General features: G+C 39.4%; 2 protein-coding genes across 3 annotated transcripts; both read right to left on the bottom strand.

The window, feature by feature from the left end:
• Positions 1 to 240: 240 nt before the first annotated feature.
• On the bottom strand, positions 241 to 12,429 carry LOC117508196 (histone H3.3A). 2 transcript variants are annotated; one of them, XM_034167865.1, is made up of 4 exons: positions 12,344 to 12,429; positions 5,078 to 5,221; positions 2,894 to 3,047; positions 241 to 1,631 (listed from the first exon to the last, which is right to left on the bottom strand). In XM_034167865.1, the coding sequence occupies exons 2-4, from the start codon at positions 5,203 to 5,205 to the stop codon at positions 1,503 to 1,505; spliced, it is 411 nt and encodes a 136-aa protein (XP_034023756.1). In that variant the 5' UTR covers positions 5,206 to 5,221; positions 12,344 to 12,429; the 3' UTR covers positions 241 to 1,502. The 2 variants fall into 2 exon arrangements, with proteins under 2 accessions (XP_034023756.1, XP_034023755.1); XM_034167864.1 differs by lacking the exon at positions 12,344 to 12,429 and adding an exon at positions 7,261 to 7,399.
• On the bottom strand, positions 8,535 to 12,480 carry LOC117508197 (histone H3.3A). Its single transcript, XM_034167866.1, has 4 exons — positions 12,344 to 12,480; positions 11,282 to 11,425; positions 9,515 to 9,668; positions 8,535 to 9,434 (listed from the first exon to the last, which is right to left on the bottom strand). Exons 2-4 carry the CDS (start codon positions 11,407 to 11,409, stop codon positions 9,306 to 9,308), a joined length of 411 nt encoding a protein of 136 aa, XP_034023757.1. The 5' UTR covers positions 11,410 to 11,425; positions 12,344 to 12,480; the 3' UTR covers positions 8,535 to 9,305.
• Between the last annotated feature and the right edge of the window lie 3,450 nt (positions 12,481 to 15,930).

Raw genomic sequence — 15,930 nt, 5'->3', positions numbered from 1 at the left:
TTGTTGCCAATAACTGTAGTTTAGTGCCATCTAGTGGCACATCTGTATATGACAAAACCACACTGGAGAGTTGAGTTTTTTGTACAATTGCAGCAACTTAACACAATTAAGCTGACTGTTCCTTTCATAATATTGTATCCAATAATCACAAAATATATGCATAAATTTAATTTTAATGAACCTTTTTAATATTTGTTATGTATACGTATGTTGTGTAAAATGACAACTGTCATCATGTTGCACCTTTAGTGTGTTAACATCCATTTATTACCACCGAATATGACAAATCTGGAAATTACAAACATTGTTTAATTGAAACAACTTCAACATTAAAAAAGAAATAAAAAACTCAAATTGAGAAAAAAAAATTAAGTTAAAAGGGTGACGAGTCAACCTGAGAAACAGTGTACAGATGATAACCAATCTGGATAAAGAATAGAAGCGGGGGGGGGGGCAGAAAACTACTGTCATGCAACATAATTTTCACATTTTATCAGTTCCTTTGTAAAAAAAAAAACATTTTCATACTTTGAGAACTTTTGGTTGAGGAGAATATTACAAATCTCATTGAGTCTTTATCATAAAAAATTAGAAGCCACTTCTATAAAAAGTATCTCAACACCATACTGGAATTTGAAGCTTTGGCTTAAAATATTAGCTGAAACCAATTTAAACATCACAACAATACAGGTTTGTCTAAACTCTTTCAGTTAGGAAAAGAACAATCAACAACAGGATCAAACTGGTGCCAGATATAAATCAAGAGCTTCACACATAAGTTAAAAATAAAAACATTTCAATCCACTTTTTTGTTCTGTTTTAATCCAATATATATCCCCCAAACTCCATACTATCCACAAATAGCAATGAAAAATAATTCCATGCATGAGCATTATCTGAAAAAAGTTAATGCAACAATCAATATGGTAATCCTAAATCAACTTCTCCAAAGATGCTGATGGATTTTATACAGTTTGCTGTGGTAATCAGAGACCTGCACTCATGCAGACACAAAGGAGCAGAAAATTCAGCCCCGACCACGTGTAACCTGGAGGCTGCAGAAGAAGAGCAGGTGAGTTTGTGTAGCACCCTGCTGCAAAGAGACCAGAGTCCCCCAGCAGACCAACACCCAGCATCTCCTCCTGTCTGCCTCCTCTCTACATTTACACTGTTCTACTCTGCATTTTTCTCCTTTAATCACACAAATCTTCCACTGCCTGATTCTCCAGAGGCAGAGAAGAACCAGTGACAATAACGAAATGTGTGCACACGAGGAGATCACGTCACCAAGTCGGTACATGCAGAGAGAGAAAGTACCCTAGAAATCTGCTGCTGAAAGCACTAAGAAAAACACGACTATGCACTATAATCCGTTTTCCTCTACACACTACTATCACAGGAAAAGGAGGAGGGAGCTGGGGAGGAGCAGTGGGACAGAGAGAAAGACTGGTAAAAGAAGGGCAGGAAGAGGTGAAAAGGAGAAAGACCAAGAGGACGAGTGTTTAAGCACGCTCCCCACGGATACGGCGTGCCAGCTGAATGTCTTTGGGCATGATGGTGACACGCTTGGCGTGGATGGCGCACAGGTTGGTGTCCTCGAACAGACCCACCAGGTAGGCCTCGCTGGCCTCCTGCATGCAAGAGGAACATTTGTGAGGAGAGCTGAAATGAGCAGTTAATTAAATGACTGAACCTATGGTTTTGACAACTTCATGTCACAGTGAAATGTATTATTTTGCATTCATGATTCACATCTTCTGCCACCTATCACATCATGTGAATAAAATTTAAATAGTAAATGGACTGTTACATAACGATTGCCCATCTGATGCAGATGCTCAAAGTATTTTACTATGCTAACGCACACCCACACCAGCACGCTCCCAACTGCACACCGGAAGCAATTTGGGGATTACGTACGTTCCTCAACAGCACCTTTGTGATTTTCCTGACTAATACTGAAACTGAATTTACAACCCTCTTGTCACAAGCACGTTTACATACCCTTTAGATCACTTTATATTTAAAAATTCCTCACTTTTTATCTATAAAATATTTTTGATGACTAATCTTTTTCCCTCAAAATAATCAAATGTGGGAGATCAGATACTTCAGCATCATTTGACATAAAACACCTCCGTTATGGACTGAAGATCAGTGGACACTTGTTTTTTTTTTTTAAATAAAGAAGCTCAAGATGCACCTCCTCATGCTCAACTTTACTTTACTCTGATGTATTCTCAAGGTCGGCGCTACGTCAACAGGCAAAGTAGCCAATCCAAAGGTGAGAATTCGTGCTTTCGTGACTGTCCACTTGGTGACAACACACTCAGTCTGTATACCGTTTTACTGAAATCAGCCAGTTTTCTTATTGTCTCTAACTTGCTTCTATTGGCCAGCTAACAGCTATCATTGCCTCGAATGGTGAAATTTATACACTAAGATGACCTGAAATGAACCATTGTACATTAAATTGACTTTATTGATGGGTCTGACCCCTTTGAAAAGTGACCAAATTACATGTATTTCCATGAGCTTGGCAATGTTTTCACAGAGAAAACCCACTCCTCAAGGTAAACTGCCTGGTTATCGACCTTGAGAATACTGCCCATTTTGTTTAATATTTTGGTTTTTGATTGAAATATGCAATAATTTTTTAACTTTCTTTTTAATTTACTTCATAACTAAATGACAAATTAATTGTGAAAACATAATTTCGCTTCTTCATTTCTACCCAGGATTCACTGCAAACTGTTATTTAGTTAAAGATAAACAGCATACAACATACAACAATCCAAACTTTCCTGTAGGTGAGCTCTAATTTACCTCACTGATATTTAAGCTGTGCAGCCTTCACGCTGGTTTACAGACTGAGTCTGATGGTAACACTGACCTGCAGAGCACCGATGGCTGCACTCTGGAAGCGTAGATCAGTCTTGAAGTCCTGGGCAATTTCCCTGACCAGCCGCTGGAAGGGCAACTTGCGGATCAGCAGCTCGGTAGATTTCTGATAACGACGGATCTCACGCAGAGCCACAGTACCAGGCCTTCACAATACAAACAGAAAGCAGGATAGTCAGTTAACGCTGACAGACATTATTGTTCTGCACCTCTTTATATCCTGTAAACACTTTTTCCCTTCATATTTTCAATTCACATATAAAGAAATGAAGAAGTCATGCTTATATATATCTAAACTCGCCTAAACCATCATCGTATAAACCAGATACTCGCACTCACCGAACAAAAGCAAAGTTCCAATGTTTGTGTATGGTTTTCCATGTAAAAAACACGGTACATAACTGATTTTGGATCATGGATTTTTGCGCACATTCGACAAAACGTCCCACCAAGAGCAATGTATTCCCATTAAAACCGGGTTTTAATGGGAATACATTAAATGTACATTAAATGTACTCACATCTACTGGACAGAGCAGTCTGGACGTGTCCAGTAACAGAGGTATGAAATCAAGTTCAGCACTGACACTAGCTGATTCAAGGAGAGCAGGTACCGTATTTCCTTGATTAAAAGCCCTGGCGTTTATTTTTTCAAACCGTGCTCAGACCCAGCACCTAAACGAAGCAGGCCTTTATTCAAGGCCGGCGATTAGTAACAAAATGCTGCTTGCTGCCTTCATTCTACCTGGGTGTTAAGTTTCACACATATCCCTGGGTGTGACAAACCAAAGACAACCATTTTAGATCAGAGCCCTCTCTATGGCTGTGAACCCTCCCCAGAGCCTGATGTGCACCTGCTAAACAACGGAGACCGCAAGGGCTGTGATTTGTCGCTTCTACGTTTTCACTCCTTCCTCTCCCATCATATTTTAATTTGCAGTGCACCCCGATTACATTTCGATCATGGATCAAATACGTTTGGCAGAAAAGTTCGCAAGTATGACCAACTTTACAAGGAGTCAGAAAAAGACACTCAAACGACCTGCAATTCATGGAGGGAAATTGCATGTACGGTAACGTTGGTTTGGAGACAGATGATTGCATAAAAAAGTGAAGCTCTTTGAGGGACAAACTGATAAAAAAAAAGGCAGTTCCTGCTGTAAATTGCATTAACGCGACAGAGAACTTTAAAAGGGTCATGCGCAAGTCAATGTCATTGCATGGCCACGGAGTTATGGAGTTGTAGAAGCATGAATCAGGCTTTAAGTTTTGAAGGTACCACTATGCAGAGGACTTTGACTTGTTTTTTGTTTTTTTTTGCTTAATGCCGACAAATTATACTGTATTTGTTCTCTTTCTGATGCCTGATTCTGTTTTTTTCTCTCTGTTTGAGGTGCGGCTCCATCCAGAGATGGGATTGGTGTTTTCTTCTGCAAGCCTCCCAGCCTGAGAACCGGCATGGACTCCCAAAATTTCCTGTATATTCGTTTTGTCAATTTGCCAAGCAGAGGGTCACCCCTTTGAATCTGGTCTGCTTGAGGTTTCTTCCTCAAATCAGAGGGAGTTTTTCCTTACCACTGTCAACTGTGTGCTTGTTCTAGGGGTTGGTAAGGTTAGACCTTACTTGTGTGAAGCGCCTTGAGGCAACTTTGTTGTGATTGGTTGCTATATAAATTAAATGAAATGTCATCTTTTTAATGCACATAATGCCTGGTGTTTATTTACGGCAGGCGTTTATTTTTTTCCAGACAAATTTTTTACCCGGCCATTAAATGAGGCAGGTCCCTATTAAAGGTCAGGCGTTTAATCAAGAAAATACGTAAGCCTAATTGGTGCTGGGGATTCCCTGTAGATCATTCGGCACCTCCTGACTGTAACTAACCTATTACATACACAACGGATTTTATCCGCTTTATACATATAGCGGATTTCGATTATAACGGACAAAATTAGCTGGTCCACCTGAATCCATTATATGCGAGTTTTACACCACACACACACACACACACACACACACACACACACACACACACACACACACACACACACACACACACACACACACACACACACACACACACACACACACACACACACACACACGCGCGTAACGTGTATGTATGTCTGGCTAGTGAGTGAGTGAAAAGGTTTGACGTACAGCTTTTTCTTGCTCTCACCTGTAGCGATGGGGCTTCTTAACCCCACCAGTAGAGGGTGCACTCTTACGGGCGGCCTTTGTGGCTAGCTGCTTACGCGGTGCTTTGCCTCCAGTGGATTTACGGGCAGTCTGCTTGGTACGGGCCATGACTACTACAGATCACCTGAAGATGAAAGAAAGACATTTAAATCAGTGGCCCTGCATCTGATTAATGCACACAACCAAGAAACAACTATTATTTTAGCCTTTTACTGCTCGATTGTTCTCTCAAACATATTTAGGTTTTAGACTACAAATAACTGCGCAAATACAACATCAGGCAAAAATAGCATACACTTTGATAACTCAACAACAGTTTGTAAGTGGAGAATGGAAACACACGATGGTTGTCATTGCTGTCTCAAATCAGTGTAAAAAACAAAACAAACACACATTAAATAAGATAAAGAAGACACACAATAGTTCAATGACAACTGAAGACGTCCAATATAAGCTTTGAGGCCCACTGGTGCCCGTGCTTTGCCATGCATTAAACGTCATGGAACATAAGAGTCTACAACTCTCCTTGGACGAGACGCCAGCTTTGTTTTTCAAACTATGCATAGATAAATGTTTACTGCTGTATATCCTTGTAAAGTGAATGTCTTTAGGTTTTAGACTGTTGGGTAACAAGAATATGACACTATCACTTTGCCGTGCACTTTGGAAAACTACGTTGGAGAGTAATGTTGTCTGGCTTTTCATAAAGCATTAATTTCTCAATTATATACATACATACAAACAGTATGATACAATATTGTCAATGTCTGAATCAATAACACCCCACATATCCTCTTGAGACCCAGCGATACATTTTTGTCCTGCGTAAGGGACAAGAGTTTCAGTTTTATTTCAAAAGAATTATTCAGTTAGCACTTGATCCAACTGCCCACATCAATGGACATTCAATAACAAATAAATAAAACATGACAGTTTATATTGTTTTCACCCAAGACAATTATTTAATGCAAAATAAATAAATAAATAAATTGCAACACTTAGTTTTCTGTGTCTCGGGACATAAATATTCCTTAAATATCAATAAGCTATCTTATTCTTATTAATATTTAATAAAACTGATAAAGTAATATATGCTGTGTGGCAGCAGCAGTGATAAGGCTGTGCAACGGGGGCAAAGTGCGCAAATAGAAGGCAATAAGCACTGTCAACAATAAATGTTTACAAAACGAAATTTATGCACATCTTTGCCAATTTCAAAGTCTGTCCCAATTTTACAGAACATGAGTAACCCCCACACTATGGATGATTCTACTTATATTTTGCATTAATATTATTTTAGTTTGTTAAGTGCATTTTTATTTACTTTATCTGCTCTGGGTCTAATGTAACCTGTGCTGATTCTATTTGCGGTGCACAGATTGCGTACTTTACATTGTCTGACTCAACATTTACAGCAAAATAAGGTGTCCGTATATGTGTACTGACCAACTGATATTCAGATTTTATAAGACATAAAAGCACATTTTATAAACTATATAATCCAACTTTTTAGGTAAAAGCACGTCACGAGCGAACTAAAACATACATGAACTTTTGGGAGGTAAACGCGTTCAATCAGTAACGCTTCAGCGGAAGAAACGTCAATCAAACCTGATCGACGATCCTACTGGCGAAAAGAGAAACACGTTCAAGTACCTTCGTCACATCAGCCAATCAGCACAGCAGGATCGTAAACGAGGGCGGGGCCCGCAACTGCCTTCCACTGTTGCTAGGTCCGCCTACTCCTCTCTGATGATGGCGGCGGTTTGATGCACAAACGGGATAAAGACTCAGAGGGCAGAAGAGCAAAGCACCAGCTCACAAACAACTATAATTTTACGAAGAACCAATGACCCACGACACCGGAAAACTCAAAAACAACAAAGAATATATTTCAAGGAACCGACAGATAGGGGTTGGAGGGTTGAGCGGTCCCTAAGAGCTGCGTAGAACCGAGCTGAAGGGCGCAGAATTTGAAACAGAATTTGCCTTCAGAAAAAAAGCTTCTGCATTTCACCGCCGTTCCCACTACCGCGTTTCTCTTTCCACACGACGAATTTAGCGCTTTATCCTCGCTTAAATATGCCAAGAAATGCTCAACAATAAAGTAGTAAAAACACAAAGTTGACTGGTAAGCGTTGGCACATATTTTGAGAGACTTACCTAGAGGAAAAGTGTGAGCAGAAGTGGTGAGAAATGTTTGGCTTGTCTCTATTTTCTTCTTCGTTTCCACAATGGGAAGCAGCGTCCAGCGGGAAAATGGCCGCCGCGTCAATCATCTGTCCCACAATGCAACACAACTTTCATTTCAACTCCAAACCGTTTTCTTCATATTTAGTGTTCCCGTATTTAATAGGTGTTTATTTTGTATTAGTAGCTGCGACTTTTACGCCACTTTCTCCCTCTATGTGTGTGTGTGAACTTTTAAGGACAGGAAAATAAACCCACTTTTGTTTTTTTATATTACAGTAGAACGGTATAGTAAAATAAATGTAACGCTCAAAACAGATTAAAAGAAATGCAACAGCATACTTTTAATACACTATTTTTGTTAAACCCCTTGAATTAAGGTGAAGGTTAACTCTGTTGTGGTGATGTAGAGGTAAAAGTACAAAAATTGGCTCACTGTAACATGATGGAAACTGGAGAATGATTTGAGTGTACTTGTAAATGACAAGATAAATTTTCCAATATATGTAATACAACAGCCAAAACAAACAGAATTTTGGGTATGATTAAGAGAACTTTTCTCTATATTGCCAAAGAATTGTTTTTGATCTTTAATAAAGGTTATGTCAGACGTGTCCAGGTTTGGTCCCCTCATCTTCAGGACAAAAATGTATTAGAAAAGGTTCAGAGGAGGGCCACAAAAATTGTACCAGAATTGGTTTATTTACCAATTGAAGCTCACTACTCTAGAAAATAAAAGGATTCATGGAGACCTGATTGAGGTTTGTAATGGTTCATGGTTTTGAGAATATCAGGCCTGATTTTTTTACAAAATAAGTTTATTCAGGTTTGAGAGGTCACTCTTGCAAATATGACAGATGTATATATATATATATACAGCTGAACAAAAAGCTGTTAATCAGGAAGTTTGCACTGGATGACCTTGGTAAGGTCACATGGTACTAAGTGGGTACCTTTGAAATTTTTTGTGCCGTGGTCAAGTAATATAGTCCGTGACATCATGAGAATTAGGTCACTGTTACTGTGATGATCAAGCTTCCCGCTTTGACTACCATGTGCTAAGTTAGTTTGGGCTCAAGGGCCTTGGCGGCATATTGGCAAATGATCAGATGTATGGTGCTGTTGATTCCATCTCCCACTGATACTGTGTGGATGAAATATAAAAATTTGACCCTCACATGGTCAAAGAAGAAAAAAAAAAACAACAAAAAAACATTTTTATATAATCCATAAAATTACAATGTGAATATTGCCTCAAGCATTTATTGACTCAACAGTATAACCACAAGAAAATGTTTTATTGTGATGTTCCCAAGTGAATTGTAGAGTACAAATATTTGCTTTTAAAAATGACCAAAGACAAATCAAAAATACAGTAGAAAAAAAAAATCATAGGTTATCACATCAACCTGAGAAGGAAACAAAAAGTCCTAACAATACCTGGACATAACATGGCTGAAAATTAAAATATGATCAACATAGGTCTGCTACATATATGCCTCTTATAGTCTGTCAAACCATGCAGTGTCATAGCATGATGACATATTTAACTGATAACCAGAACCAATCTGCTGTATTTTGATACATTTAACAGTAACAGTAGAAATCCACTACTATTATGAAAGAAAACAAAAATCACTAATTTTACAACTAAATTCTATTTTAGAAAAAACCTGTATGTCTGAAGATGACAATGTCTCAACTTTATGCTATTTCCTATGCTCGTTTCAGATCACACACCAATATCTCACAAAACACCTTATTTGCGCACATAACAAGGATTTCCTGTGAGCTAGCTAGCTAGTTATAAGTGAGTGCATCTGTAGTTCAAACATATACCAAGATATTTCTAAGCAAAACCTGCTACTAGTAGCACCAAAGAGGACATGATCACACATTTTACAGTTATCACAATCATGATATATAGAACCTCAAACCAAACTACTGACTAAATATAGAGGAAGGAACAAGTGCAGAAGTGACAATAGGACAGCATATAATAAATTGGAGTGGACACTTTAAGCGCGCTCCCCACGAATACGGCGTGCCAGCTGAATATCTTTGGGCATGATGGTGACACGCTTGGCGTGGATGGCACACAGGTTGGTGTCCTCAAACAGTCCCACCAGATAAGCCTCACTGGCCTCCTACAGAGAAGGGAACCAAAATGTTGATTTGTACATAACTGTTATGTCATACTTAATTTTCTGCAGTGAGTAACACTGACCTGCAGAGCACCGATGGCTGCACTCTGGAAACGGAGGTCAGTCTTGAAGTCCTGGGCAATTTCTCTCACCAGGCGCTGGAAGGGCAGCTTGCGAATCAGCAGCTCTGTAGATTTCTGATAACGACGGATCTCGCGCAGAGCCACAGTGCCAGGCCTGAGGAAGAATGCCACAAAACACAAGATTGAAGTGACCTGCTTTTTGCAAGCTTTTCAAAATCATTACTCTTAATCTCGTGGTTACTGTCATGTTCACCCTCTTCTTACAGTTATCAAAAGTAGAGAATGTTTGAGGACAGAAAAACTCCAGTCTGAGCCTCTTTGAAACTCTTATGGATGTGAAACCACTGGTTATATCACCTCCACTCATCTTACTGATAAGAGTTGCTTTACCTGCAGTCACTTATCAATTCCAGAAAAAAACAAAACAAAAACAATTTTGTATAGGCTGAGACCCCCAACTAGCTATTTCATACTGTTATGCAGTACTATGCAAAAGTGTTCACAAATCTTCACAGTGTTGAAACTACAAATGTATTTTACTTGGTTGATTGCAATTTAGAAGAAAATCTGGTTTTATTTAATTTTTGTTAAAGTGACCGTCAGCAGCTGTTTCCAAGTCCTGACAGTAAAACAAAGTTTTTTTTTTGTATTTCATAATTAGGTTTTATATTGATAATTTTCTTTTTTTTAATATATAGACTGAGAGAGAAAAACTCCGCACTTCAGACTCCTCAAATGGGTGCGTAGGAGATAAGGGACAAGCCCAGCTAAACGTGAAAATGAAAAGGTCCCGCACTCCGTCTTACTTGCTGTAGAAAAATTTATTCAGGACTGTATCACCAACGTTGTCCTGAATAAATTTTTCTACAGCAAGTAAGACGGAGTGCGGGACCTTTTCATTTTCACGTTTAATATATAGACTAAAAAAACAAACCTGTGTTTGATTTTATTGCAATCAATGTTTGGATATATCGGTTTTTCTGTTCTACATTTTAATGAAATTTCTAGGATCCTTCAAATATTTGTACAGTCCAATAAACACATCTGTGGGTAATTTTAATTGCAGCTCTTCCCTTGGCTGACATTTTATCCAATAAATGAGTCATCAATCACATAAATAAAAGCTCAACCAGCAATGAAAATGAACATTAGCTGCATTCATGTTCATAAAGCAAGTTATGTCTGGTGTGTGTTTATCTCACACTGACGATAAACCACAGAATCCATCTTACAATTTTGGCCCATGCTTTTTGCTTCCTTCCAGGTGGTGCCCATTTCTTCTATTTTTTTTTAGTTCTCCACAGCTGTGTAGCTGTATGCTCCGTTTTTGATTTCCCCAAGGATTCTAAACTAATTTCATGTCATTGTATTGACAGACATCCTCAGTGTGTACCCTCTTCTGTCACACTCCTCTTTTTAAGTAACTTGTTCTCTTGGTCCACCAGAAACCTCAAATGTACTGCAAGCATTTAATAATAAATGCCAGTATTTTATGACTCAATGCTTTGTTTTTATTCACAGGTTTATGACCCATAAAACAATATGGACATGACATGAGTGTTAATTATCTGGATTATGGCATTTTCTGAGACTGTGGTGGATTTCCAAATAGGTTTTTACCATCACAAAAGCCCCTTTATTTAATCTAGATTTTTTTTTTATCTTCATTATACTTCTGAAGTATTCATATGTGTTGGGTGAGTTTAATCATTACCAAAGGGGTCATAAAAGTGTGATCTCCTGTGTGTGTGCGTTGCTTTCGCTCACCTGTAGCGATGGGGCTTCTTGACCCCGCCGGTGGACGGGGCGCTCTTGCGAGCAGCCTTTGTGGCCAGCTGCTTACGCGGAGCTTTGCCTCCAGTGGACTTACGGGCAGTCTGCTTGGTACGGGCCATGGCTACTACAGATCACCTGAGGTTACAAGTTTAAAAGTGTGTTAAAGTAAAAAGAACGCAATTTAACTCAACAGTGTGTCAGAGGATAATGTGGGGGAGGGGGTGCTCGTTTAATGTGTACTTATCACTAATGAAAAGGTTTGCGTCCAACGTTAAATTTACTTTTTTGTATTTGTGTGTGTGTGAATGAGAATAAAATTTCCCTCAACTGCAGAAAATAGATCTTATGCAATAACCGCAGCAAAATGGACATCAAGCTCATCAAATTACATTCGAGCTCATGACCGATTTAACCAATCATACTCTTTATACGACGCTGAAAGGCGGGATGTTACTCATTTTTCGACCAATCAGAGGAGACGATCGACACGCTACACCCGCCTCTTGCGCGCAGATCGTGGGTTAGTTCGTTTCCTCACAACGCATATCCCGGAGCAGCTCGAGCCTTGTTTATTTTATTCAGAATGAGCTATTTTGAAGGAAAACCAGACCATCCCGCCTTCGCGGGCTGCGCGGTGTCAGCAAACAAACACACGTCACCATGATGGCTGCTGACTGCTTCGCTGGGAGAATGTAAACGGGAAGGAAATATCGTTGTAGAAAACCAAGAGGGTGACGATTATAAACGACCGAAGAACGCGAAAACCGTTCTGTGAAAACGGAATATACACTTTGAAGATGACACTAGAAAACTCAACGGATCGATTTGTGTACAGAGTTTTGTCACATGACTCCGCGCTTTAGCTGCATTTTCGAATGAAATTAGAGGAGATCGCGAGCGCTTTTTCGGTCCCTGAGTCCCCGAGCAGGCACATAATAGCGAGACTGCTCTTCGCTTTCTTTCTCATCGAAAATCAACAAAAAACACTGCCATCCAACAACTAACACACCGTCAGCCGATAGATTGGACTTTTATTGAGATGGTGATACTTACCTTTGACAACTCAGCGAATGATGGGAGCTTAAAAATGTGAAATTATTCTTGCGTATCTAAAGCGTTGTTCTCGCAATAAAATGAAGGCAGGCGGGAAAAAAAGAACATAGGAAAGCAAGAGGAGACACGTTTCCCATGATGCATCTGGGACACACACTGCACTATACATGCACCAGCAGTGACAAACGACAAGAAGAACATAACATTTAATGAACATTAATGCAACATATTATTAGTTAGGATTCAAGACACTTTTGTTGCTTAGCTATTATTATTATTTTATTAAAAAAAAAAAACTAACTACAAAGTACTAAAAATTCAAGAGAATGTGGAACAAGTGTAGTGGAATTATATTTCAATATTTTTGATTATTTCTTAAAATCTTTAGTAAATATAAAAATATAACTTAAAATGAATTTTGTGACTGTTTTATGTGTTGTGCAACAAGCGCCTTTTTATTAAACTGTTTCTTAAAGAAACAATGTAATTAAAAATGAGAAAAACAAAAATAAAATTTCAAAACTTTTATTATTTACACAGCGGGTTGTATGTAATTTATAGTCTTTCCTGCAGGTGGCGCCATCACTAGGTTAAAACAAAAGGCAGAGTATCATCCAACAAGTGACCGTATGACTGTATAATAATAAAAAGTCACTTTCATGACGTATGTGTGTATGCAGAGCAATGGTTTAAATAACTTTTTACACATATATGTATATACACTGCTCAAAAACATGAAAGGAACACTGAAAACACATCAGAAAATCATGCTAGATGTCTGACATCATTTGATGGAAATGAAAAACGTCAACCTCTTTACAGAGGGCTGAATTCAAAGACACCACGACAATCAAAGCGAAAAAATGATGCAGCAGGTTGTTCATTTTGCCAAAATTTTGTTGCAGCAACTCAATATGGTACTCAGTAGTTTGGACTCCACATGCTTGTATACGTACGGGTGCTGGTCATATAATTAGAATTTCATGAAAAAGTTGATTTATTTCAGTAATTCCATTCAAAAAGGGAACTTGTATAATATATACATTCATTCCACACAGACTGATATATTTCAAGTGTTTATTTCTTTTAATTTTGATGATTATAACTGACAACTCATGAAAACCCCAAATTCAGTATCAGAAAATTAGAATATTGTAAAAAGGTTCAATATTGAAGACACCTGGTGTCACACTATAATCAGCTAATTAACAGTTTAGTTCTGTAGGCTACACAATCATGGGGTAGACTACTGACTTGACGTCTTGCCTGGGCTAAAGACAAAAGGACTGGCTTGCTGCTGAGTGGTCCAAAGTTATGTTCTCTGATGAAAGTAAATTTTCCATTTCCTTTGGAAATCAAAGTCCCAGAGTCTGGAGGAAGAGAGGAGGGGAACAGAATCCATGTTGCTTGAGGTCCAGTGTAAAGTTTCCACAGTCAGTGATGGTTTGGGGTGCCATGTCCTCTGCTGGTGTTGGTCCACTGTGTTTTCTGAGGTCCAAGGTCAATACAGCCGTCTACCAGGAAGTTGTAGAGCACTTCATGCTTCCTGCTGCTGACCAACTTTATGGAGATGCAGATTTCATTTTCCAACAGGACTTGGCACCTGCACACAGTGCCAAAGCTACCAGTACCTGGTTTAAGGACCATGATATCTCTGTTCTTAATTGGCCAGCAAACTCGCCTGACTTTAACCCCATAGAAAATCTATGGGGTATTGTGAAGAGGAAGATGCGACACGCCAGACCCAACAAAGCAGAAGAGCTGAAGGCCACTATCAGAGCAACCTGGGCTCTCATACCACCTGAGCAGTGCCACAGACTGATCGACTCCATGCCACGCCGCATTGCTGCAGTAATGCAGGTAAAAGGACTACATATTGAGTGCTGTACATGTTCATATTGGGGGCCAGTCAATTGTATCAGTTCCTACATCCTCCAGGAACTGCCTGCATACTCTCGCCACACGAGGAAAGGCATTGTCATGCACCAGGAGGAGGAACCCAATGACCCACTGCACCAGTGTAGGGTCTGATGAGCTGAAGGATTTTATCCCAATACCTAATAGCAGTCAGGGTATCTAGCCTGGGGAGGTCTGTGCGTCCTTCCAGGGATATGCCTCGCCAGACCGTCACTGATCCACCACCAAACCGGTCACGTGGAATGAAGCTGGCAGCCTAATGTTCTCCACAGCATGTCCAGACCATTTCATGTCTGTCACATGTGCTCAGGTAAAACCTGCTCTCATCTGTCAAAAGCACAGGGTGCTGGTGGTGGACCTACCAATTCTGATAGTCTATGGCAAATGCCAATCAAGCTCCATGGTGCTGGCCAGTGAGCACAGGGCCCACTGTACAGGATGTAGAGTACAGGACGTTGGACCCTCAGGCCACCCTCATGAAGTCTGTTTAAGATTGTTTGGTCAGAGTCTGGCAATGACACGTAATGATGTGCTATCCTGGATGAGTTAAACTACCTGTGCAACCTCTGTAGGGTCCAGGTATTACACTATGCAGCCAGTAGTGACACTGACTGACTAGTGAAAAATCAGTCAGAAAAAAATGTCAGTGGCCTCCACCTGTAAAAGCATTCCTGTTTTGGGGATTGCCTCATTGTTGACCCTCTAGTACACCACTTTGTTAATTTCATTAACATCAAATCAGCTGCAACTGATTAACACCCCCCCCCCCCCCCATGAATATATATAAGTTATATGTAATAAAATGGAATGACACAGGGAAAAAGTATTGAACAAGGTTACTGAAATGTATTTAATACTTCATGCAAAAGACTTTGTTGGTAATGACAGCTTCAAGATGCCTCCTGTATGGACAGTCCCATATATAGCTCAGGTGTGATTTAGGCCCTTTTTTTCCAAGCAAATAGTCTTCAAATCTTGAAGGTTCCATGGACCTCTTCTATAACCGCTGATCTTTAGTTAATTACATAGATTTTCTATTGTATTAAAGTCATATAATTGGCTGGGGCATTCTGCAGCTTTATTTTCATTCTCTGAAGCCAGTTGAGAGTTGGCTGTGTGTTTGGGTTCATTGTCTTGCGGAAATGTCCACCCGCGTTGCATCAGCATACAACCCCAATTCCAATGAAGTTGGGACGTTGTGTAAAATGTAAATAAAAACAATACAATGATTTGCAAATCCTCTTCAACCTATATTCAATTGAATACATAACAAAGACAAGTTATTTAATGTTCAAACTGATAAACTTTGTTGTTGTTGTGCAAATATTTGCTCATTTTGAAATGGATGCCTGCAACACGTTTCAAAAAAGTTGGGATGGGGCAACAAAAGACTGGGAAAGTTGATGAATGTTCATCGAACACCTAATTGGAAACATGTGAGTGTCATGATTGCGTATAAAAGGAGCATCCCCAAAAGTCTCAGCCGTTCACAAGCAAAGATGGGGTGAGGATCACCACTTTGTGAACAACTGCATGAAAAAATTGTCCAACAGTTTAAGAACAATGTTTCTCAACGTTCAGTTGCAAGGAACTTAGGGATTCCATCCTCTACAGTCCATAATATAATCAGAAGATTCAGAGAATCTGGAGAACTTTCTACACATAAGCGG

This window comes from Thalassophryne amazonica, chromosome 4, assembly GCF_902500255.1.
Source record: "Thalassophryne amazonica chromosome 4, fThaAma1.1, whole genome shotgun sequence".
NCBI lineage: Eukaryota > Metazoa > Chordata > Actinopteri > Batrachoidiformes > Batrachoididae > Thalassophryne > Thalassophryne amazonica.
The sequence above is the reverse complement of the archived record's forward strand: the minus strand, read 5'-3'. Positions and strand labels throughout refer to the sequence as shown.